Here is a 25,731-nt window from a genome sequence, read left to right as displayed (position 1 = left end):
AAAATCCGTAGAAACAGAATCTTTTCACAATGTGGCAGGATGTAACAGAGAGCGAAACACAAATAATAATTTGACAACTGGTAGTTTCACCCCATGTGTACATTCTGCCTGCTGCCTCTGTCATTCCGTTGAGCAGCAAGGAGAAACTTGCCACTTCCTTAGATTTTTAAAATCAGACATGACAATTGTGGTACAATCCTCTTTATTACTTGGCAGGAAGTTACAGGCAGCCAACTTCCCAAATGGGTGTTTGCACACCCACATAAGGTCTCATTTGGTCAGAAGTTTTCTGAACTTGTCTAACCAACAGTAAGAAGAATATTAAAGAGTAGAAAAAAGAAGGCAAGAAATAAAGAAGTCTAATTGAAGCATGTTTTTCCAAGATTTTTAGACCAGTGGTTCTCAGACATTTTAGCATTGGGACCTACTTTTTAGAATGGAAGTGATGTCACTAACTGGAAGTGATGTCATGGCCAGAACTGACACCATTTTAGGCTTCAAAGCTAAACCGTAATCAGCCAAAGGACACATTACACAGCATCCTCATGCTGTTATTTTGCATAGCTCAGAATTCAAACATTCCAGTTCAGAAATCAAAGCAGAACCCAGACTTGGATCCTTCTCCAACCACACAGCCTTCCCCATTTCCAGCACCCCATCTTCCCACCTAGTCAGGGCAAAGCACCAGGCCTCTCTCCCACCAGAAGTCCACCCTGCCCAGCAGCTCTGTACCCTGTATTTTCAGATCTGTATTTTCAATGGCAGCTGAGGAAGGTGGTACGCAACCCACCTGAAACTGGCTTGCAACCCACCAAATGGGTCCTGAAGCACAGTTTGAGAAATGCTGTTCTAGACTATTTACCCAACCCTCTCCCAAAATGGCCTTCTACATTACATATCTAAGGGTTTTAAAAAATGTTCTTTAGTACAAAGCGCCTACAAAACTATAAAGTCAAAAGTGAAAATTCCATCCTAGGGCTGGTTCATACAAGCTACTTATTGCCCATGTTATCCAGGCAATAACAATTTTTGACTGGCCACAATTTCTGTGATCACAGCAGTTGGAAAAATATCATCAAGCTATTGCATTTTTTTAAAAATGGTCTCAGTACTAAACATGATTGCCAGAATTCCACCTGATTTTCAGTCTTTAATTTAACCACAGGTAATCAAATGCGTGAACCAATTCATGATGGTTACATGACTGTATGCAACCTCCAGGTTTTAGAAGTAGCCTATCTCTGAGTGCTGGATGAAAGGGAATGGCAACAAGAGATATGTATTTTGCTGTCTTGAGTGCTCCCAAAAGCATCTGGCAGGCCACTGGACTAGATGGGTCCTTGGCCTGATCCAGCAAGGCTCTTCTAATGTTCTTTTTAACTCCATGAAGAACTGAATCAACTCAAAACTTGATTTATTTGCTAGGATGATTTATTTCCTTGATTTTCTCCCAAACTGTATAATAACATATACATACGTCCTACAAGCCAGCACCAACACACATTTTTAGATGGTTCTGGATTCTTTGCAAATAACTTTATATCCATATAAGTTGGCAGATCTAGCTTCTTCAAGAAATGATGTACCTTATTAACTTTGTTAATCTTATTTCTCCCCCCACTTACTCACCTATATTCTCTTTGCAAAAATAAAGGTTTTAAAAAACAAATTATCTCTCAGTGGGCGATTGATTGAATTACCTTGGTTTTACCATTCAATACACTTTGAAGTCCTACACAAGAAAGGTCTTCAAAGGTATGCTTTGAAGGAGCTCGCTCTTCTGTGATATGAGTGGCCCAACTGCTCCCACACACAACAGAATGATGAAAAAACTCAGTCAAGGTCACCAAGTGTACTAACAGAGCGTTTCTGTCACCCAGTAACAACTCAAGGAAAACCTGTAAAGCAGCCATGGGGGAAGGGGATGCAGGGAAAGCGCCAACCTTACCAAGCCGCAAGGCAACAAAGTTGTTGGTTCCACTCAACGTATCATATCCCTAAGTTTATGGAACATTCTCATTCACACCTGAAACTAAAGCCAGTGTGGTATATTGACTGGCGTACTGTGACTGGATAAGGTGAAGCCCTGACTCAAATCCTTACTAGTCCTAGGAAGCAAAATGAGTGAACATGGTGGGTAAGTCACTGTCTCTCAGGTTAACCCATTTCTGCCCAGCCCACAGGTGTACACATTTGATCCCTGTTGCGTATATGCAATGTTGGGCAGAAATGGCTCAATCAACCTGTCACACACAGTTTGCTTGCCAAGGTCAAATGCGCTTCAAGTGCATGCCTTTGGGCAAGTGATTTACAGACAGATCACTTCCAATTGCTTTAAGCAGCAATTTTCAACCACTGTGCTGCGGCACACTGGTGCTCCGCAAATGGCATGCAGGCGTACCATAGAAGTTTGAGCGACAGTCATTTATTAAGAGGACCGTTGGGGAATGTGAGCCCCTCGCTGGCAGCATGGCCAACATGAAGTCCACAAAAGACATCCGTGAACCTTGTGCAGTAGCACAGGAGGAAGAAGCAGATGGAGCAGCCAGCTCAAGCGGCCGTCTGGAGCTTTGCGCAGCAGTACAAGCAGAAGAAGCAGCCCAAGTGGTGTGAGAAGAGCCTCACCCAACAGCCTCACACAACAGCATGGGAGGATGAAGAAGCCAGGGTGGTCAGCAAAGGAGCTGGAAGCGAAGAAGATGAATCGTGTCCCTGAAGGGGGCCCTCGATACCCATCTCCCACCAGACACTGGAGCATATAGGAGAGGAGATGTGCCGGGGGCGGGGAGTTCGAGGGAGGGCAGAACCAGTGTCATTCTTCGGATCTGGTGCATTATTCCATGCAAGCTTAAAAACTGATGGCATGCCTTGACAATTTTAGTGTCTGTGTGCCATGAGATGAAAAAGATTGAAAATCACTGGCTTTAAGGGTGAAAAATGAAAAGGATGCTGCCAATTTTAATCCTCAAATATTTTAAAATTAAAGGTTGAGCCTCATTATTTGCATGGGTTCTGTTCCAAGCACTCCAAGCACTTTTGTGGATGGCAAAAAACACACTATAGCAAATCAATTTAAAAACAAAGTTTCTTTGCTCTGGTGATTTAAAAACAGCCTTGCTGACCTTTGTGATGTAAGATAAGAGTCATTAAGATGATAATTCATCAATCAGTCCTCCTCCAAGTGCTTACAAAGGCGCTTCACTCAGTGCCTCCCTTCACCAATGCAAAGTGATCACCTTTCTTTCATGTGCTCAGGGGGGAGGGAGGGGTCGCCTGGAGAGAGGAGGATTGATGGATGGTCAGCCAGCTGCCCTCTCTCTCCCCCCCTCTCTCATTAAGGAGGCTATTGTTAAAGGACTGTTCAGTTTTTTAAACTGATTTTAAAGGGATGCATTTTTCCCCTTCTCCAGGGATCAGCACATTTCTTCTCATTTGCAGTGGCCATTCATGTTGAGTCAAATCCATGTATAAAAAATCCATGTATAACAAGGTTAGACCTGTATACAGTTAAATAATTCTGGCATGTGTTCGCACAGAGGGTTATTCAATTTTTAAATCACTCCTAGTGCAGACACATAGCAGGAGTACCTGTCCCTAAAAGTCTTGAGGAAGAGTCGCTAAGAACCTTTAAAGAACCTTCAGTTATTTAACTTCTTCATAGCACGCTACTGGTTGTCTTAAGTCACACTAATATGTCCTAGCACACAGTTTGGGAAATACTTTATTGTAACCGCCTCCCCAGAATTATGGAATCCCACAACACCAACACCTATACACACAAAACTTTTTTTAAGGTTTTTAAAATAACTGTTTCTAATGAGCAGCAAGCATCTGAAAGTAGAACAAAATTCCACTCCTACTGAACATTGAACATGCAGATTAGAGCATGCCAAAGCCTCTCTATAGACCACACTAGTGTCTGTGAGGCTAGTGCCACACTAGTGCCACACTAGTGTGCTGTGAGGCTGTCTCAGGTGTGCCGTGGGGCCAGAGGAAGCAGGCAGCAGCGTGGGCAGGAGATGTGACTCCTTTGAACCTCAGGAGGCAGCAGCTTCGAAAAAGGAGCAGCCCTGGCTGCTTTGCATCTCCTGCTGCTGATTAAGCGGAAGTCTGCAACCCAATCCTCATTTACCTGGAAGTAAGCCCCATTGACTATTATGGGACTTACTTCTGAGTAGACACACCTAGGATTGGGTATCCTCCATTGTCTGATTGGGCAGCCAGAGGAGCCTGGAGGAGGTCTGGGCAGAGTGAGTGAGAAGAGGGAGCCTGGGGCAGACAAGCAGACAGGAAGCCAGTGAGTCTGCTGAGGTCACCAGCCTAAGAATGGGCTGGCTGAGTGTCCTTCTAAGGCCCTTCTCCTTGCCACAGTTGCCTGCAGCTCCCCAAAGCGACCCTCCCTGCCTTGCCTTTGCCTTTCAGAGGAGGGGCATTGGGCCACAATCCTATCCGCACTTTCCGGTGAGTAAGACCCATTGACTAGAATGGGCTGACTTCTGAGTAGACATGCCTGGGCTGGGCTCAGGTTCCTCTCCTAGCCCCACTTTCCTGGGAGTAAGCCCCATTGAATGGAATGTGGCTTACTTCTGAGTAGACACGCCTGGGATTGGGCTTTCAGTTGCACTCTTTTTTCTTAAATACAGGAGCAGGCCATTGGCAGTGGGGGGGGGGAGAGAATGTGAGGCAAGTAATTCTGGACCTTTGGAAGGTGCGGACTAGTGAGGGGAAGGACAGTAAGAGAGGTGCTAATTGCAATTATGAAATGGGGGAAATGTGCCTGTGGGAGGGGGTGCGGTGAGGAGAAGTGCCAATTGCCTGCTCCTGTATTTGTGGAAAAAATAGTGCAACCAAAACCCCAGTCCTAGGCATGTCTACTCAGAAATAAGTCCCACAGGCACATCCCCCCCCCCAGGCTAAGTAAGCCTCATTGAACAAAATAGGACTTACTTCTGAGTAGACCTGGTTAGGATCATGCTCTTTGTCATGTAATGATTTAATTGTATTAATTATATTAATTAAAAAGTAACTGTGATGTAGTGATTTAATGTAAGTAAAAAACTGGGAGTGTGCCTTGACAATTTTAGTGCCTTGACAGTGTGCCATGAGCTGAAAAAGGTTGAAAACAGCTGCTATAGACTCATAATAAAAATTAAGGCCTTTCCTTGTACAAAACCAGAATTACACTGACACATACAACCTCCCCATGTAGGGTTAGAGTGTCTAATATTATCCCAGTATCGTCTTTTGTTGCAGCCTAAAATCTAATTAAAATGAAAAAATGCTTGCCAGAAACAGGCAATTCTCTTCTCCATCTGTAGCCTCTTCAACTACGAGATCACTGTTTGCAAAGTGGATTTCTGCCTGTACACCCAAGAACTCCAAAAAGTAAAACATTCACTCCTGCAATCACCGCAGTTTTAACACTAAGAAATACATCATAGGTAATTGGAAGAGTTAAGAACCAAGGTTTGACCTAATTAACATAATGTGGAAATATAAATCCCATACAATGTTTGGGGTGAAAGGCAATAGAAGTCTGTAACCAGATTATCAAAGTTTAGCTAAACTGAAAGAGAATTAACCGCCCCTTAAGCCCAGGTAAAAATGTATAACATTATTTATTTTATGTAGCACCATCTATGTACACAATACTTTGCAATTTCTAGTAGAAAGGAATTGTACGCCTCAAGGGGTTTGCCAATTTCTAATTTATTAATCTTAATTAACTGGGGGGGAAGCAAAATGGCCTCAAAAACTCTGAATGGATGGAGGTGTAGGTTTGATAAATATGAATACTCACTTGGTAAGTGCTGTTACGATATGACTAGATAAGGAAGAAGGTTTTTCCATTTCAAAGTCACAAAACTTGATTTTAAAGTGTAATTTGGTTACTTTGAACAATTCAAAGAGTAGCTTGCACTTTCTGAGTACATCATAATACTAAAATAAGAATACATCATAATACTAAAATAAGAATAAAAAGTTAAAACATCTAATTACCTGAGTTGGGAGAACAGTCAGCCCATAACCATGCCCTGCATGAGTGCAGTATCACCAGACTATCTGCTCAGGAATTCTTTTTTTTTTTTGCTCCACTGATTGCTTTCCTTGCACTTTGTCTTTCAGTAAGACATGCAAACATCATCTGCTTGTCTTCTGCTTTTAGGCATCCCTCAGGGGCAGGAATCAAAATGTGAAAACAAATTTTAAAACTTCCTCCTGCTCCTCCTAGTTCCCTACCACAACATCCCTCCAAAGGACCTGTTTCAAACAAGCACAATATACAATGAAGTCACCCCTGACCCCCCTCTGCTAACATTCGCCTTAACCATTTGGAGACTGGCTCAGAGTAGCTCAGTCTATTCCTGCAGCTGCTTTGCAATTAATTCAGGGGAGAGGGAGAGCAACAGCTGCTCCCAAATACAGTGTTTATGGGGGGGGGGGAGGAATTATGGAAGATAACATGCCTGGTGTTTTGCAAATTCTACCACACACAGTAGTATTAACAAAACCACACATGACTAGCGGCAGCAACATAATTTCTTCATTTTACCAGCTATGCAGCCAAACAACTTGAATGGTCTGCATTGATTGCTAGAGTATGTGCTGGAGGGGGGAGAGGAGGGGACTCATGTATTTCTTTGCTTCAAACTGTTTGCTCTTGACTTTCTCTAAGCAGATAACTGAGAAAAGCAGAGTTAACTCTGCAAGAACATAAAGTTATGGCTTCTTCTTTTTTTGATAAACAGACATGACTAATGGATTAGAGAAGTCTGGTTGTTAAATTAGCCTGGCTGCATCAGCCTGCCTAGTTTCTCGATGAAAAATTGATGAAAGAGAGCTACAGTATATGATGCAAACTGAAAAGCACTGGTGGATTCTACAAAGCTGTAGCATTTTCCCTGCCTAAGAATCTTGCTGATTTGAGTAAATCCTTGCTTTTTCCTAATAATCTTTTTAATCTGTCAGCCTGAGTTAATTTCCTATTTTCACCTGCTCACTTAACCTACTCCACCCATTCTCCCTTGCTACCCCTTTCCAAAGACCACTTTAACTCCCACCTCTTCTGGGAAGCCCTTATCTCTCCCACCCAACTACTCACCTCCAAAAACAGGAACAAAAGGTATGTCTGCATAACAAAACCTATTCATGTTGAACCCTTATTAATTTTGCCTCTCCCATCCCTTTTCTTTCCTCTCTTCCTCCCACCAACAGAATATAAGCACTTTAAGGCAAGGACCTGCCATTTTTCAGTTTAAAAAAAATATTTTGTGTGTACTATAAAGCACTGTGCAAGCCAACAGCAGCCTATAAATAAATAAATAAATAAATGGCATGCGCTAGCTAGCGCTCTCTCTCTCTCACACACACACACACACACACACACACACACACACACACACACACACCCTTCCTCCTCACAGGCTATGAGGCAGGAGAGACAAATGATTGTTCCCACTCTGAACTGAATATATGCCCCAGGTAGCACAACAGATAACAAGAGACCTGCATCTTGGTGCCCTTCCTTGCATTTGACATTCTGATACATAGCCCATTTCTAAAATCAGGAGGTTGCACATACACATCATGGCTTGTAACCCATAATGGATTTTTCCTCCAGAAACTTGTCCAATCCCCTTTTAAAGGCGACCAGGCCAGATGCCATCACCACATCCTGTGGCAAGGAGTTCCACAAACCAACCACACGCTGAGTAAAGACATATTTTCTTTTGTCTGTTCTAACTCTCCCAAAACTCAATTTTAGTGGATGTCCCCTGGTTCTGGTGTTATGTGAGAGTGTAAAGAGCATCTCTCCATCCACTCTGTCCATCCCCTGCATAGTTTTGTATGTCTCAATCATGTCCCCCCTTTCCTCATAAGTAAGGTGCCCTAGCCCAGTAATCAGTTGCTCTCTTTTGCACCTTTTCCATTTCCACTATGTCTTTTTTGAGATGCGGCGACCAGAACTGCACTAAACTCTTAACCTCCTGAACCACTTCCACATTCTGCAGTTCCTCATCTACTTGAGCTTCCTTCTACATGGAATAATATGTACTTCCTTCGTACATATTATTTTGTCTTCTTCCAGATACCAAAAACCCCAGTCAAGCATACCCATTTAGCTACACACCCTAATATGTACTTACATTCACCTGAAATTTTCAGAGGCAGGATATCTCTTTCCTCCAGCCCCACGTGCCTAATGCTGAGAACTACCAACCAGGCAGGGCAGTCACTTTCATACACAGTTTTGTGAACTTTTCAGAGTCATGTCAAGATACGCTTGGAATCAGAACCCTGGACTAACTAGATCAGTGGTTCTCACACATTTAGCACCGGGACCCACTGTTTAGAATGAGAATCTGTCAGGACCCACCAGAAGCGATGTCATGACCGGAAATGACATCATCAAGCAGAAAAGTTTTTAACAATCCTAGGTTGCAATCCTACTCATGCTTACCCAAGAGTAAGTCCCATTTACTATCATTGTTAAAAGAATATACGAGTACATAGTAATTTGTTAAAAGTACAGGTCTGCAACATTTCCCCAAATGTAGTCACATACCATGTGACATACCATCAAGTCTAATATATTAAAAATAAAATATTGAAATGAATGGGGACCCACCTGAAATTGGTTCACGACTCACCCAGTAGGTCCCGACCCACAGTCTGAGAAACACAGAACTAGATGCTGAGCTTAATCCAGCAGAGATTCCTTCCCATGTTCTTAACACTTACTGAGCTCATGCAGCCAATTCAGGTACCCCAAAGTAAGCTCTTTCTCTCCCCCCTCAGGGCTGTTTGGTCATTCGCCAAGCGGCAAGGAGAATTTTATCACCCATCTGGGTGATCATTTAAGACAGAACGCGGTCATCTCTTTCTGCCCAGAAGGAGAGATCTGAGGTAGAGGAGCCTTAAAGGTTTTACTTCAGAAAAATACTGTATGAAGATAAATGTACAATTTCTCAGACCAGCCAAACCCCATTCTACCCCCCTCATACACACACAGGGGGCCTACTGGCAAGTTTAAATGTCACAGATAATGTTCCCAGAAAAAAGGTTTTCACCTCTGGGATGGTAACTACAGCACCAGGTTTGCCTCAGAGGCCTCTCCCTGCTGAGCCACAATGTTTATGCACTTTATGTCTATACTATAAATAACTGGCTCTCATCAAGAAGAATCCTGAAACCATTAGCCATTGTTGGCAATGGCAGCCCGCTTACTTTGCCCAGTCTCTTAAAAGTGCTAGCTAAGTAAACTCTGTAGTAAAATGCCAGAGCAGAAAGCTTTTGCCAGAAATAGCAAGCTCACTCTATCCCAACTTTTTTTTGTCAGATGCTGCACCTTATTTGGAAACGAGACCACATAATAACTGAAACGGCACTTTGGAAGAGTTCTCTATTTCAAGAACAGCCTCTCCTTTTAGGGAAAACTCAGCCAAGATCCTACACAAAACCTGCAGATCAGTTCATTGGGCAGGGCTTTGGCAGTTTGTCCTCCCACCACCACCATTACCACCATGAGAACGCTGCTTTCCAATGTCAGAACAAGTACACCAAAGGCATGCATAGTCTGTGTTCGGACTTACTGATCGTAGCCAAGGTCAGCAGCTGATAGGCCTGCCAAGGAGAAACACCCAGACACAAAGGAGCCCATAGGACTCTTAGCCCTGAAGCCACTAATCACTCTTTTTAATTTCAAGGCCATGTGACTCACATTCACAAAGCAGCTTTGCCTCAAGCCCCCTCCCTGAAACTCAGCCCCCAACAGCTGTACCGCATGGAGAAAGGTTGGTCCCTTTCTGCTCATTCATTAAAAGGATTGGATAACATGACTGTCAGGCATCATTGATCAGCTGATCTCCAGTCAACAGAGAGAGCCTGGCTCCCATTTGCAGCAAAAGCTGTCCGAGCTTCATAAAGCATCCCCAATGAAAAGTGGGGCTCCAACTTTTGTCTTGTGATCTACAGTCCCCTCTGCTGTAATCAGTTCTTCACTGACTTTCTCCCAGACCTCTCTGTGTTGAGAGAAGAAAATACTTAATTCTTCCCTGTCTATTCCGCTTGCTAATTTACTGCATTTCAAAAGGACCAGCTGGCTTCTCCAATGTGGACATGCTTATGTCAGCATTAGCTCTTGGTAAGGCTTCCCAACTGCCCAATTTTTTGAGACTCAAAACCCAAGTAATAGTAAGTAATGATCTACAAGGGCTTGCAGCTAATTTCACAATTTATACTGCACAAAACAATAGAGTCCTCAGCCCCACAAATCAAATATGCACAGGACACCCAAGGAAACGGAAGATGGCCTAGCGGTGACGGCATTAATGATATTATAACTAGCAATTTCTCTGATGCTGGCTGACTCCTGTTTCTATGTTGTGTCCTTTCTCAAGGATTCATAAGAACCATACAAGTTTTAAAAAAGTAGTAACCTAGGAGAATACACACACACACACACACACACACACACACACACACACACACACCCCTGTGTTATGAATAGGAGCTATCTCCAGTACAGTGTTTCTCAACGTCTGTTCCCCACCATACCACTTCGCATGTGCCACATATTGGAAGTATCACTGGAAGTAACTGGTGATGACATCGTTGCCAGTTACTTCTGGGTTGGGAGGTTAGATGGGACACAACAAACACCAACAAGAGGCTCAGAGTGGATGGAAGGGCTTTTTTGACCTCTGTCCGCCAAGCCAAGCCTCCTCCTGCTGTTGGTCACATCATGTTGCTTGTCTTGCTGCTGGGTAGCAGGTGTCTGGGGGTCCCATGCTGACCACCAGACATCATCCCAAGTACCACTGGTTGAGAAACACTATCCTAAGTAGACCGACTCTGCAAGATGACACTTGTAAAAGAAATGCAAGTTCAGAGTGACTGTGGGTCTTTAAGGATACGCTACTGAAAAGTCTGTCTATATAAATGTAAAAATCTCTAAGCCATCCTTCAGGAGATCTGCCAAGGCAGAGTACAACTGAAGGCAGACTGCTCCTCCTGCTGTACAATAAAGCAACTAAGACCTGCAGCTGAAGCTCTCCCTCACTCCTCAGCCAGTTCCACAGCCTTTACAAAGAATGTCAGAGCTCCAGAATGAAGTCAGAAGAGCACTTGGGTTCCCTGGGTTATAGCTTCCTCATCTCCTGCAGTGTAGGTCTGGACTCACCACCAGGTAGTCAATCACCCACTGCCCTGCAGTGCATAAAAATAAACATCAATGTAAGCCACTTCCCAACTTTACCCCATAGCATGCCCAAAAAACCCACAGGGCTACATAGATTCTCAACAGCTAAAGGCAGAGAAAATGGGAGCCAGGAAGTAGGTATAGCCCACAATGTGTCCAAGGGCACACCTTTACTTTCTGCTGCAGTAAGAATATAGTTGCTATGCTCACACAATGGTGTCCATTTTTCATACAAGTACAGTACATGTATACATTAGAAACATAGCCAAAGAACTGGCTGGTTAGTTCAAAATAATATATAGAATTGAAACCCATCACTGTGACTTCCTGCCATTTGTTCCTGAACATAGCAATCTGTCTCATAATAAGCCTTGCTCCATCTCCTACACAGCCCCTCCCCTTAGGGCTGATAGGTCACAATGCTGCATTGACAGTAGAAGCTGCAAAAGACAGAACTGCCCTCAATTCTAGAACCAGTAATCCTAAACTGTCCACTTCCTCCCTTGCCTGACCAGTTCCTATTTCTACTGATAATGTACAAGCCCATCCTTCCCTAGGGAATGCAGGTAATTTTATCCGAGTTCCTTGGTTCCAAGTGTCTTCAGCTCCAGTTCTGACATCACACGGAATCACATGGTAATCCTGATTCCATCAGATGTTTACAAGTGTCAAACTCACACACAAGGGGAAGAAGCTGGTTTCGAGCACACTGGGATTATTATTTTTTTAAACCAGAGTATATGGACTGTATCTCAGCTTTGTAACCTCTAGTTTATGAACAAACCATTCCCCACGCTTTTAGTTTAGTGGTAGTATACAAATGAAACTGCTAAGCAGTTACTCGGTCTCCTCACTTGGAATGTGGTAACCTTTGAGCCAAAAGCCAAGATCTACTCTGCACTGAATTCTGGACAGCTCACAGGGGACACCTATTGGCAACTTCGGTGTTCGTAGGATTTATTGTTTGCTTTTGTTATAATTACTGATAGCTTGCCCTTACCGCAGACAAAAACAGCAATTGTTAAACTCCATTGCATTGCAGACCTCTAAACTGATTAGCTCTCTGGATTATGGTGTGGTTTCCAGCCACCTGGTGGGAGGCCACTTGAAAGGCTTCTGAACTTAGAACTCCAGTGCAGCTGGAATTAGTGCAGGTGGCAACGGAAAAGAGAAAGCGTTGCTAGGTTTGTATGTGTCACCAACGCATTTGTCGGTCAAAATGCAGCTATCCAGGACTGATTTCAAGTCAGCCCGCTCTGCAAGGAGGGACATCGACATCACATTTTTATTGGAGCCCCATAGAGCAGGTGCGGGCAGAAGGTAAATTAGGATCTATTTGTAGCTCTCTGGCGATCTGTAGTAGGTCCTCCAAGGTTTCCTGACTTTTTAACTATTCTGAAAACAACAAAACTCCAGGGAAAAACTGGGTTTTTGTGCAAAATGACCATGCACTCAGTTTTAGTACTGAGACTAAAATTCTGGGCTGAACATATGCTCAGAGACTCCTTATTCCTTAATTCTAAATGGTTCACCTTTCTCCCACGCTAAGCTGATCCTCTGAGCAAGTCTGAGGTTAATGAATCTCAAAGTGTCAAGACTCCCCAGCTCTGCCACAGACCTCCTAAAAATAAACACCATGGACCTGTCCTGGTCTGTGGACCACAACATTAATTCTCTTAAAGAGGCTATAACTCATTATTGCCATTCACCTTTATGGGGAAGATTGGAAACCTCCGCACTTGAGGACAACTGAAGTAGGGCAAATCTTGCTCACAGCTCTAGACACCATGTGTGTCAATCAGCGGCATGGATCCTGCAGGGTTTGGAAATGTACTCCAAGGCCTTATAGTTGCTTCTACCGCATGCACTTTTCCTTGTCATTATGGCAGGTCTTCAATCAATTTATATTTCAATGCACTCAGTATTTGAAAGACACATACTTAGAGATGCCTCAGATTGGAAAACCTTAGGGAGCACAAGGCCTCCAAGTGTGGAAAAGAGTTTTAATAATAAACTGGTTAATTTTTTAAAAAATAACAGAAACAAAATCATCAAATAGCAACTGAAAACATCTCTTAACGTAACTGCACATTCAAATGGGAGCCATATTTAGCTTATGCTCCAATTTCCAAGTAAATCTGGTTCACCAACTTCCCCAGGGAAGATTAGTTCAGCCCCAGTTTTCATTCTGTTATGACATGCCCTACTGGGAAATTGTATTGCCAGCTCTCCAAGTATTGAAACTAAAAGCTTTTTAATTTTTTTTATTGCCAATCTTTTATTTAGGTGATAGATAGAATATGTACTTATTTGAGTACTCCGCGCCTTGAAGCTGTACATTGTTGCAGAGCAATGACTCACCTATATTCCAATTTCTCTCCAACAGAGGAGGTTTAAAGAAGATGAGAGAGGAGAATGAAATTCAAAAGTCTTTCCTGATCTAGCCACAAATACAGGATTTAAAAGTTAGAAAATGCAGCAATAAGCTTCTTATAAAAGCCTGTTCAGTATTTGCCAACATTTGCAGCTGCGGTGGTTCAAGAATTATCTTGAGATTCCCTAAGATGAGCTAAGGGCTTATTCCTAGGATGGGGGTGGTATTGCCCTGATCCTGAAAGCAGTGACAAACTCTTTACCAGGCAACACCAAATTCCAGCCAGTACAAAGCAGAAACACTAGGAATGTGTCTTGCTTCCTTTCTTGTACCCATGGTACACTGGGAGAGTCCTGTGGCTGATATGACAGCCATGAATGCCTGTCAAAAGATCAAAACTGAGTTACTGCTGTTATTTATTTATACAGCGCCATCACTGAACATGGAACTTTACAGAGTAACGTAAGTAAAGACAACTCATGGGCCTTCCAGAGAGAAGCTTACAGTCTCTAAATGGCAACAACGGAGGCAAGACAAAAGGAAGGGGGAAAAGGAAAGCATAAACAGAGCAAATGCAGTTTCACGTACTTAAGCTTTATTTCAGGTGAGGAAGAAAACTAAGGTGTTGGCACAACAGGCTTTGTGGAAAAGGAAGAATTTTGAGGGAAGCAAACATGGCATGTCAGTATTTTGGAAGCATGTTCCTGGTGCTCCCCGGAGAAACAAAAATCTAGGGGACCACAACACCAACTGTGAGAAGTAAACCTTTGTCAACTTGGTCTGGGAACCTGCTGTGCAGTGAGTTGGGTGGTACATCAGTACAACCCCACCACTCTGGCCCTCCTGAGATGGGTGGCACCATTTGGGGAGCCCTTTTCTAGATACCAAGGGACGGGGTGGCTCAGTGGGTTAAACCGCTCAGTCAATGAGCTTGTTGACCACAAGGTAGGCAGTTCGAATCCATGCGGTGGGGTGAGCTCCCGTTGCTTGTCCCAGTTCCTGCCAACCTAGCAGTTTGAAAGCATGTAAAAATGCGAGTAGATAAATAGGTACCACCTTGGTGGGAAGGTAATAGCATTCCATGCGCATAGGTGTTTAGTCATGCCGGCCACATGACCACAGAAACTCTCTATGGACAACGCAGGCTCTTCGTCTTAGAAACAGAGATGAGCGCTGCCCATAGAGTCGGAAATGACTAGGCTTAACGCCGGGGGGGGGGGGGGACGGGGGGACCTTTTCCTAGATACCAAAAGTAGCTTTGTGAGCTTGGGATACAGGGGTGTCACATGTTGAATAAATTTACCCAAAATCTGCCAAGTGTAAATTATGTCCTACTTCAGCATGTGAGGTGGGACTTTCAGACTATTTCTTCATGGGGGATCTAGACTAGTTGGAAATTCTCACAGTGTCACATAAATCAATTGTTTACTGGTAATGTGATACCATTTAACTCTAAGAACTCTCTTTTTGTAATTTATGCTACTGCAGAAGTAAACAACTTTTTTTCTCTTTCTTTGAACTACAGTACATTAGAATATACCAATATCCCACTGCAGAAATCAGACTCTGTCACTACTTGGAAGCCACAGAGAAAGCAGGCGAACAGGCAGCAAACAAAGTGTTGCTGAGCATTCAATGCATGCGCATAATACAATTCCAATTAACCCACTGAGAGCTGATACAAATGTTTTCAAATTATTTACAAAAGATTCACAATAGTGGAGTGTAAGGTTTATATCATCTTCTTCTTGTACAAGGTAAAAAGTGCGTATAAAACTAGAACTTCTTGTATAAAGGGGAATTTGCTGTGCTTTAACTAGATTGCCAAGGAGCTGAGATATAACATAATCTCTAAAAGCCAGCTTTGTATGAAATGGAACCCAGGGCAGAATGATGTAAATAAGGTTCAAATCCTCAATGGCTCCCCCTAAATTCTATAGGGTGAATGGGTTGCAAAACTGACAAATGTAGGACAAGCAAAAACTTTACCCCAAAACTTGGACTTGGAAAACAAATTTAACTGCCATTCAGCACTATAGGAACAAAATTAAACACTTATGGACACCATCGTAGTGGAAGCAAAAGTCTTCTGTTGCTGGACAGCAAGGAAACCACTGAGGAATGCATTATGTTCCTCACTGCATAAAGCATACAGAGTCACAGCCTGCCCTGCCTGGAAGGCCTTGCAGCATGTTCATCTCTCCCTACTGACCCATCTTAAACAGCAGGCCATCTAAAACTTTAAAATAAAGACCTGACTTTTTTTTTTGCTTTTTGCCACCTATCTCGCAGATTATTTTGCTTAAAAGAGTTAAGCATACTGGCAAGGCAAGGATTACATTCATTAGCAATGCAATGAAGCGATAGCAAAGATATGAAAACCACATTTTTTCTAAAGCTTACCTTCCCACATGGCAAGCCTCTGTGATGGCAGACTCCTTCACATCTCCTATTCCATTGGAGACCCCACCACAGTGGTCCTTCCCCATCTCCCCCTCTGGAGTCCTTTCCAAAAACTGAGCGTCCTCCTTGATACGCTGCTGGATCATTGGAGTAAGGGGCATTTCAAAACTGAAGTAGCTATCAGGCTCAGAATATAATGTCTCCAGTGATTCAGCACTGTAATATAAAGAGGCATTGTCTAGAATGCTTTCAAACTGCGAGCTGTACACATCTGTTGAGACTTCAGAGTGCTGTTGCCCAAGGACATCTTCCATTCTTCCACTGACCGCGTCTTCTTCATCCATTAGCCTACGAATCAAAACCAAAGAAAGACACCTTAGTTTCTGTTTTAAGGCCTGCATGTGTTCACCCTGTCTGCTCAGAGCTTCTGCGAGTAGTGCACACAAGACAAATCAGCCTTTCCTTTTGATCACCACGTATTGTCGTTTGCACGTCTGGTTGCAATTGTGTAGCTGTGATTGAGAAAAACCCTTGTTTTTCCCTCGGACGTGCCCTCCCAGTACTGAGTGGAGACAAAAGTGGCCTGAATGTTGTGATGTGTCCTAAGAAACAACATCAGCTCATTGTGTTCGATGAAAAGACACACTGTGTGCCTCTGTCCTAGATTAGCTTACAGAGATTCAGAGGCTTTCTGGGTCCTTTCTCCCAACATTTCAGCCAATTCAAGAAATAAAGGAATAGATTAGAATGAGGGGCATGACAATAGTTGTTCAGAGCATTGAAAGTGCCGTGATAGAGATCCTTAGTGAACTACAGCATACACGTTTCTTTTGCTCCACTGGTGAGAGATTTCACAGGTATTCTGAAGTACTACAAAAACTCCCTGCAAAACCTGTGAACAGAGAGTACAGCAAAATGAAAGTGCTCACCAGAGGCAATGGTGCCTCTGTTATAGCTCTGTCAGGGGCGTTTGTGCTTATTCCCACAGTCTAGGAGTTCCGGTATGTACACTAAAGTTCAATTTTTGATAAGAACAAATGTGGAACCATGATACTCTTGCATGTCTGCTTATGTCCTCCCCTTATTCATTTCAAAACTGCTCTCAAAGGGGCATAGACAGAACTGATACGTACAAGTAGGAGAAGGCAGCTTTATTTTTCCGTGGATCTCGGTGTTTTCCAAAGTTAGAAGTGCAGAAAGTGGTGTTATGTGTTTTTATTCAAAGTTTACATTATAACTATAACAGCTATAGAAGTGTACTAGGTCGGTGATATAGGTGCTATAGTGCTAGCAGATGATGCCACAGTCATTACCCATGCACACATTCTCCATTAATTTTATTTATTATAATAAATAATAAATTATTTTATTTTTTAACAGATTTCGAGTTGTTTTTTTTCCAAAAATGAGAAGTGCAGAAAACAGTGCTATGTGTTTTTATTTTGTTATCGCCATTGTCTCCTACTGATACATTAACAGAGTGGCACAGAAGCAGCTTCCTTCTGGGTCAATCCCCACATGACTCCACTAACTACTGTAAAGAGGAACCAGAACACTATTTGATGAAAAACATCAATAAACATTGATTAGTTAAAGCAATCTGGCCAACTGATCCCAAACTTTCATCATCAGCCCCTAGGAGAAAAAGGAGATCCAGCAAGTGAATCTCAGAATGCAACCTCTAAAGCAGCATCCCGTGCAGAGAGTAGATTTAACTCTTTTACTTTAAAAAAAAAAAGCTATTAAAGTGGTACAATGTTTTATTTAATAAAACATAAAATAAAACCTTTGAAAATAAATTCTTTACAGTAAGTTTGTAATAAGTACAAATAGATTTGTATAGCAAATTACAGTACAATACAGAAGTCCATAGAGATGGAGCTCAGCTTCTTTATTCTGTATATCAGAGTTTCTCAGACTGTGGGTTGGGAGCCAATTTTAGGCTGGCTGAAACTGATCTGTAACTTTTCCCCAATGCAGTCACACACCATGGTAGCATCCAGCATCCATGGAAGCATTTTAAAAAAATTTTAAAATTTTTTAATTTTTATGTTGCTACCATGTTTCCCCAAAAATAAGACACTGTCTTATATTTTGGGGGGCTCAAAAAAAACACACTAGGTCTTATTTTCGGGGTAGGTCTTATTTTTTTTCTTTTAATGTACAACAATCCACAGTAATTCATGTACAAAAATATACCATACAAAAATATCCCCTCTGCACTCAGGAGGATGCCTGTCTACTCAGAAGTCAGTCCCTCTATAGTTAATGGGACTTACTCCCTGGAAGGTGTGGAGAGGGTGTCCCCTAAGTGCCCAGGAGGATCCCTGCCTGCCTACTCAGAAGTCAGTCCCTTTATAGTTAATGGGACTTACTCCCTGGAAAGTGTGGAGAGCCTCAGAGTCCGGTAGGCAGTGTTGCCTGGCTTGCTGCTTCCCGCCTCAGCTCCTCCTCAGCGTCCTCTGTCCAAGGCAGCACAGCAAGTGCTTTCTAGGTGGCACGCACAGAGTGTAGTGTTCCTGGTCATGTTTTCCACCCGCCCCTCTGCCCGAGGACCCCTTCCGCCCCCCCTCCCCAGTCCTGGCCCTGATCACAATTAGGTCTTATTTTCAGGGTAGGTCTTATATTTCAGCAATTCTCAAAAAACACACTAGGTCTTATTTTTGGGGTAGGTCTTATTTTTGGGGAAACACAGTATAAATTTTATCTGCTCTTTTATTGTAAATTTTAAATTCTTTTATGGTTTTAATGGTTTTTTAAAAATCTTAATATTGTATTTTGTTTTAATGTGAGGTATTTTGTTGTACACCGCTTTAAGTATTAGAAACATATAAATAAATATACACATTGAAATGAATAGGGATTCACCTGAAATTGGGAACTCACCATTTGTTCTGTACTTTTAATAAGCTACTATACTTTTAACAATGATCATCAATGGGGCTTACTGCCAGATAAGTGTGGAGAGGATTTCAGCCTTTGGGATGTTTGGGGAATTTTATTTTAAACAGATAAATAACTGTTCGGGGGAACTGGGTTAGGAGGGTTCTTCTTTATTTTAAATAAATTCTTAAACTTATTGTAAAGTTTTGATTTACTTATGTTCCTAATTTGATATTGCTATATGGGAGGTGTCAAAAATTTTCCTGCTAGATGGTGTCACTTTCCAGCGATGACATCACTTCCAGGTTAATGACATCAGTTTTGGTGGGCCTGATAGATTGCCATTCTGAAAAGTGGATCCAGGTGCTAAAATGTTTGAGAACCACTGCTATATATTAATTTAAAGAATTTTTTTATAATTCTGCTTTTCAAATCCTAAAAACAAAACTTAAGACGGCTGACAGAGTTAAAAACAAAAACAGACACATTCAGTCTGTGTCATTTTTCTTTTACATTTATAAACAACTGGTGAGTTTTGCCACTCCTGAGTACACTCTTCATTTACCTTACAATTTTTTAAAATGTGAGATTAGGGGTTGGATCCAATACCTAGCATAAGAGAGAACAATCTCATCTTTTTTAATTTTCTATTATCCTTGGGGCCTGATAATGGAAATACATTGTGTCCAGTACAGATGTTATACTCCCAGTTCTTAAGAGATCAGCAACAGCTTATAGGTTCATGTGTTTGCAGGTAGCCCAGGCCTTTCTTTTCCCCGGTCCTACCCCACCGGAATTGACCATGGCTAAAATATTATATCAGCACTGATGTTAAAGAGCTGCCAATGCCAGAGTTCCCTCTTAACCAGAATTCAAAACTAGTTAGCAAATTTTGATTAAGAGGTAACCTCCTGAAACTGGTAACTGTGGCTAACGTGAGAGTCAATGGAACACTTCATTGGGAAAGCAGAATAAAATGAATGCTATTTCTTCATAATGTCTTAAGTAGAACATTATCCCACCACCCGTCAATAAGGAATTATTCCATCAAATGACAGTACAATTTCTGTCCTTCCACAAATGGTGTTGAATGGAGTAAAAAAAAAAAGGCTTCAAGTATGTGCAGTTTGGTCAGGTCATTCCCTTTTCAGAGAACAGACTAACCTCCATTAACATATATCAGGAACCTGCCTCTTACTAACTGATAGCAGTTGCCTTGGAATCCTGAAGGCTCATCATTAAAGCAATTTCAGGCTGGTTCACTACAGTCAAGACTCCTGCTGTTGTGTTTATCATTGTTTGTAACATATTACTCATGACTGCATCATGTTCATACCATTAATTGCTTACTTACCATAGAAATGAAAACATAAGGCAAACTATGATTATAGAAAATGCCTACTTCACAGTTTGTAGAGAAAAAGAAACGAACAGGTGTAACACCCAAAGCAGCAGAACAGTTTCACCTCTGCCACCAGGTGTTGTTAAACTGAGTTATCCAAGGAAGAAACTAGACACAAGAAGAGAATCCACTCATGTGCAAAGTCTACTTAAAGGGTACAGCAGATATTACCTTATTCCCTTCACTTCTCTACTCCAGACATGCTTGGGCAGGGGACAGGAGTGTAGCAGTCCTGGGAACTGCAGCAGTGTAATTGTGTAAGCATTAAGAGGGGGTTGCCTGCCTAGTGCAAGCCTTATACAACTTGTGATCCAGATGTTCAGCTTGGCAGAGCACAAGATGAACATGCCTGTGTTAGTGCCAGCAGAACTAGAGGAAGGGAGTTGTGCAGCAGCAACAGATGAACAAATGGTTTGGATTTGGGGTATCACTAAGGAAGAAGCAGTGAAGGAAGGGGGTACACGGCTTGCAATTCTCAGGGCTTAGCCCCTGTATGTGTCCACCACATCATCACTACTGCACAGAACACAAACTGGAACCCTCACACAAATACCTACGTAAGTAGGCTCCACTCAGATGGGTAACTACTCCCTTTCCATGACAAACAAATAGCTCAATGTCACAAGGCATGGTGCATATCGCCTTCACTGGGTGTCCTGTTTCTCAAACTTCAGTCAATCCAAACCTTCCCAGAGACAATCAGAGCTTTTTCACACTGTACTAGCAAGTCAAAAGCATCAACTAGGTCTCTGCCAGTTACAGCCTCTTACCTGAGCCTTGTCCACGCACTTAGTGCTTGTCATCCCTATGCTGCATTGTCCCATGAAACTGGCTCCTCCGCTTAAACCCTAGCTCTACCTGCTGGCTACAAAACCTAGGCGGAGGAGTTTTCCAAGCTGTCTTTCATTCGTGTTTTGCCTGCAGTCAGGAAGCCAGGCAGAACACTCTGACCGGCTACAGAATAACCTGAATAATCAGAAGGAGCAACTCTGGATGCAGTTAGCATTTCAAAGAGTGGCCTACAACTGGCCTTGGACCAGAATTTGTTTGTTGCTTGGTAGTAGAGACGCGTCCAAAGAAATACAAGAAACACAAAATTTCAAAGCCAGAGTGTTCCCAAAAAACCCCTGCGTGAGTTGGCAACTTTAAAAAAACAACAAAGCACAAAGCTTTCTCGTACACTCAGAAAATGAAAGATACATCCTCTGTTTCCATTTTCCTTTTTTAAAAAGCAAGCGGAACTAAATCTCCAGGTACTGGAATCAAGAAACTGTAAGTAATCATCCGACTGGTCTTAGGCTCAGTTCAGACTTAATGCTAAACAATACACGTGCAACATGAAGATTAGCCTCAGGAAATTGCAGGCTTGCACACTCCCCCTTCCTCAGATCACAGGTGGGATCTAGCGGATCACATACCAAGGCCTGAAGAGGGTCTTGTCCATGCCCGGCCATGCCCCACCTGTTCCCAGTGACAGGCCTGCTATTCCTCCCATCAGCCAGTAAGCATCCCACCGGTTCATACCTAACATGGAAAAGCGGCTTCTCCAAAAGCCAAAATATTGTGCCTTCCTCTTGCACTAGAAAGGGGAGGGAAGAATGCACATAAGCTTGTGGCTCCCTTAGGTTCGTTCATGTAGTATCTGAACCTGGCCATTGTTTGAACATTTGTTGAGTGGTTATATCCTATCTGCAAGAGATGAGAACCAAATATATTCATTTGAATAACAATAACAGCCATGAAACCCAAGGCAACATAGGCCTGGCAACATAGGCTATGCCAAAAGGGATGAGGGGGACAAGTGTCCCCCCAAACTAGTAGATCCTCCAAGCCATTCTCCCTTTTCTGGATCCCTGAACTTTTAACAGAGTTCTTTTTTATTTTCCATCACGAGGCAAATAAAAAGAGCAGCTCCCCAGGGGCTCACTTCCCTTTACTTTTAGGATGGGAGCATTAATATGAAGTGTACCTTTTTTTCCTCCAGAAATGCAACACCAAGACAAAGCTCCCCACCTTTCAGAACTGCACTTTGGCCCTTCTGTGGTCCTTCCATACTGCCCGGTCAAGAGACTCTGTTTCAACTTAGTGCCAGATCTTTCAATGCTGCTCCATTTTAATTGGAGCCGGTACTGACTTCATAAGCAGTGGTTCTCAAACCTTCTTAGAGGACTTAGAGGCTACTGCCTCTTTTATAAATGCCAAGGTGTGTGGTTATAATAGTGATTGTCCAGCAGTGTTCCTCCCCACCCCACAAGTAGTTGCTTGTTTAACCCTTAATGCACACAGCCTAATCTGTCCTGTCAGTTTTATGAACCATCAAAAATTGGGTCATGACCCACTGGTGGGCTCCTAACTCAGTTTGAAAACAACTAAAGTTTAGAGCACAAGAAACAGCTCCACCCAAGTGAGCTGTTCTGTGCAGTGAGATTCTGCTGAGGGTTCCTTACCCATTAGAAATGTGTTTGGCAAGCCCCAGAAGTTTGATGAGGCATGAAAACTGTGGAATTCTCTCTTTCTAGAAGTTCAGCTGCGCTGCAGTAATTTTTTTAGGTACCTTGGCATTTATTTCTCCACACCTTTGGCCCTTACATTCAGAAGAAGTTTAGTTTTCAGGTTGTTTTATTGCAAATGTGTAACTTCTTGTTGTGCTGCAGTTTAAGGAAGGCTTCCCCCCCCCCCCAATATCTGACATTTTTTGATATTTTTGGCTGACTGTATTTTTTAATATTTTGTGATTTGTTTCATTGTGCCCTGCTTTGCCATGCTGTGTAAAACAGCAGAATACAAATTCTAACAATAATAAAATACTAAGCAAGCAAAACAACCAAAAAAGTCATGCTCCCGCCTTCCCAAAACCTGCCCCAGCGTAGTTCTCTTAACCAAGATGCTATGCAGCACCCAAACATCTGGATTCAGGCTGTTGTTCACTCCCATACCTGGCAAAAGATATACAGTAGTCTTACCTGTATTTGCCTAGCACAATTTTCCTCTCCTGAGCCCAGTTCTTCTTTTCTTCATCTACAAAGACTTCATCCTCTCCACCTTCAGCCAATGAAGTTAAAGGCTTGAAGTTCTCCCAGGATCCTTTCCAAGAGCTTTCACACAAACCAACTAACTCTTGAGAGGCTGTGGATTGATTATGGTGGTTTGATAAACTAGAGAATGTTCTCCTCTCTATGCTATCAACCTCAGAGGGGCTCATTCCCTTCTGCTCCTCTGCTTTTTGTATCCAAAGGATTTCCACCCCTTGAAATTCCACATGTTTGCTCACAGCAGTCTCTTTCGATATCCTCCGCTCAGGGGCTCTTTCAGTTTTGTCTGGATCAAATACAGAGAACTCCCGCTCAAAGTCTGCCCAGGCACCACCAAGAACACCAGCAGTGTCCTTGACTTTGGCCCCTGGCTCTACCAATGGTATACAATAGCTTTCACATGTTTTGAGGACCTCCTCAGTTCCACTGCCAGCAGCTTGTGAGGTCTCAGGCTGTATTTCCACAGTTAAGACCATAGTTGAGTCTTCTTCTGTGATCCAATACAATTTTTTCTCAGTTGTTATGTCAGATGAAAGGGACATTTCTGCGGGTTTTTCTTGGCCTGCAAGAACTCTCTCCCTGGCTGTCTCTTCAACTGCATGGCCCACCCTCCTTTCATTTTCCACTGGCATCTCTGAACCAAAAGCACTATTCTTCCCATTTTCTACCATCTCAGATTCTAAATCCTGAGAAACTTTCATAATCCCACTCGGTTTACCAACAGTTTGTGGAATTTCTTCCTCCATGGGAGGCATTTGTAACCCCTGAGGAAATGATGCTACCCCATCTCCAGATTTGCCATTCTCATGAGACCCAAAGAGCAGTTGATCACTTGGCTGCTGATCTGGAACACAGGCAGGAGTCTCTCCATGACTCGCAGACGACATCCCCAAACCTTTGGCGCCTTCTTCCACAGCCCCGTATTCCGGGAATTCATTGGTGACGTTGGGAGGGAGGAGGGTGCTACCTCCATGGCTACCTGCAAAAACAAACAAAAAATGCAAGCACTTTATTTCATTACCAATATTTAGTCTGTATTCCTGCAGCTTGGCAACTGCATTCCACTTTGGTCCCTCTCGCATGATGTCACCTCTTCTAGTCTTACCAGTAGAGTTGTTTTAGGATAGCTTTGAGACAATGACGTATCTTGGAACAGAAAGCTGCCAAGTCACAAAAGTCCAAACAGCATACCTTCACTAAACTGAAATTAATTTAAATAGCCATTCTCACTCCTCGGGGAGCCTGGGATCTGTAATTCTACAAGGAAGGCTAGCATTCTCTAACTGATAAAGCTCAACACTTCACCAAAAGCCACATTCCCAAAAGTCTCTGAGGTCACCCAGAGGAGTGAAACTGGTTTTTATAAATCCACTCACCTGCTTGCCAGCACTTAGCAGCCCCACCCCACAGACCCAACACAAAAATCCTTTTTACTGTTACTAGTGCTTCCTGCAAATCCCCAGTTGGAAGGAACAGAATCCTCGCCTCTTTTCCTTTACCAAGAATTCCAGTTTCTTGGCAAACCAGAAGTGCCTCTGAGGAACAAGGAAGTTGCAAAAGAAACCACAAGTGCCTCTCAGAGGCCTTCTGAGGTACGGGGGAAGTCGCACATGACCTCCTCACACCTCAGAATACCTCTGGAAGCAACCAGAAGACAATTTTGGTCATGTCCTCTGTGGGTACTCCTGTCGCAGGTTTGGAATCCATGGTGGGTCAAATCTGTGGGTTCTGAATATGTAGATAAGGAGGACACACTGTATGCTAACAGTAGTTCACAGTAAAGGACATTCCATTGTTGACCTGGCCAGTAAACAGCCCTGACCTGAACCCAACAGAAAATTTGTGGCACTGTTTGAAAAGCGTTGTATGAATGAGGTGTTAAATAAAAGGCAAAATTGAGGCTATAATTGCTTCCTGGCACCATGTAATAGCTAAGGTAAAGCTTCAAACATTTGTTGGCTCAATGAGATGTCACTGTGTGACTGTTTTAAACAATAAAGGTTACCCTACTAAATGATAGTAGTATAGATTTATCATGGTTGTGGTATTTGCAACACAACTTTTTTGTACTGCACATATTTGAATTGTTTTTTGTATTGAATTCAGCATTAAATTCTCTTTCAATTGATATATAAACTTCTGCATTTAATGAAACATAACATTTCCTTTAAGCCTACAAAGTTGCGAAACATGAAATTTTCAAAAGGTTTCCACAATTTTGACCACTACAATAAGAGGCAGTATACTGCCCAGGGGGCAAATGACTCAGCAGCTACCTTTCTTAGACCTTTCCGCTTTGACCTTTGGGGGTGTGTCTCTATCTGACTTCTTCATCCCCCTCTCTTTCTCCTCCTGATCTCCAACATGCAAGTCCTCTCTCTATTAACTCTGACCAGTCACACGGAGTCTTCCACACCATGAGTCTTACACACCCATG

The 25,731-nt window shown here is 42.7% G+C and overlaps 1 protein-coding gene across 2 annotated transcripts in view; it reads right to left on the bottom strand.

The window, feature by feature from the left end:
- Nucleotides 1-25,731, bottom strand: part of LOC136639408 (PH and SEC7 domain-containing protein 3-like) — a 163,893-nt gene that overhangs the window by 109,175 nt on the left and 28,987 nt on the right. Inside the window, exons 3-4 of one of the 2 annotated variants that reach the window (XM_066613572.1) lie at nt 23,226-24,273; nt 15,978-16,325 (exon numbers count right to left, since the gene is read on the bottom strand). In XM_066613572.1, coding sequence (XP_066469669.1) covers nt 15,978-16,325; nt 23,226-24,273 — 1,396 coding nt within the window. Of the gene's footprint in view, nt 1-9,593; nt 9,675-15,977; nt 16,326-23,225; nt 24,274-25,731 lie in introns of those variants that run through there. The other variant, XM_066613573.1, reaches the window with a different exon arrangement.

The sequence above is a fragment of the Tiliqua scincoides genome, chromosome 2 (genome assembly GCF_035046505.1).
Source record: "Tiliqua scincoides isolate rTilSci1 chromosome 2, rTilSci1.hap2, whole genome shotgun sequence".
NCBI classification, from domain to species: Eukaryota; Metazoa; Chordata; class Lepidosauria; order Squamata; family Scincidae; genus Tiliqua; species Tiliqua scincoides.
Note: the sequence above shows the minus strand (reverse complement) of the source record. Positions and strands in the feature narration are given on the sequence as shown.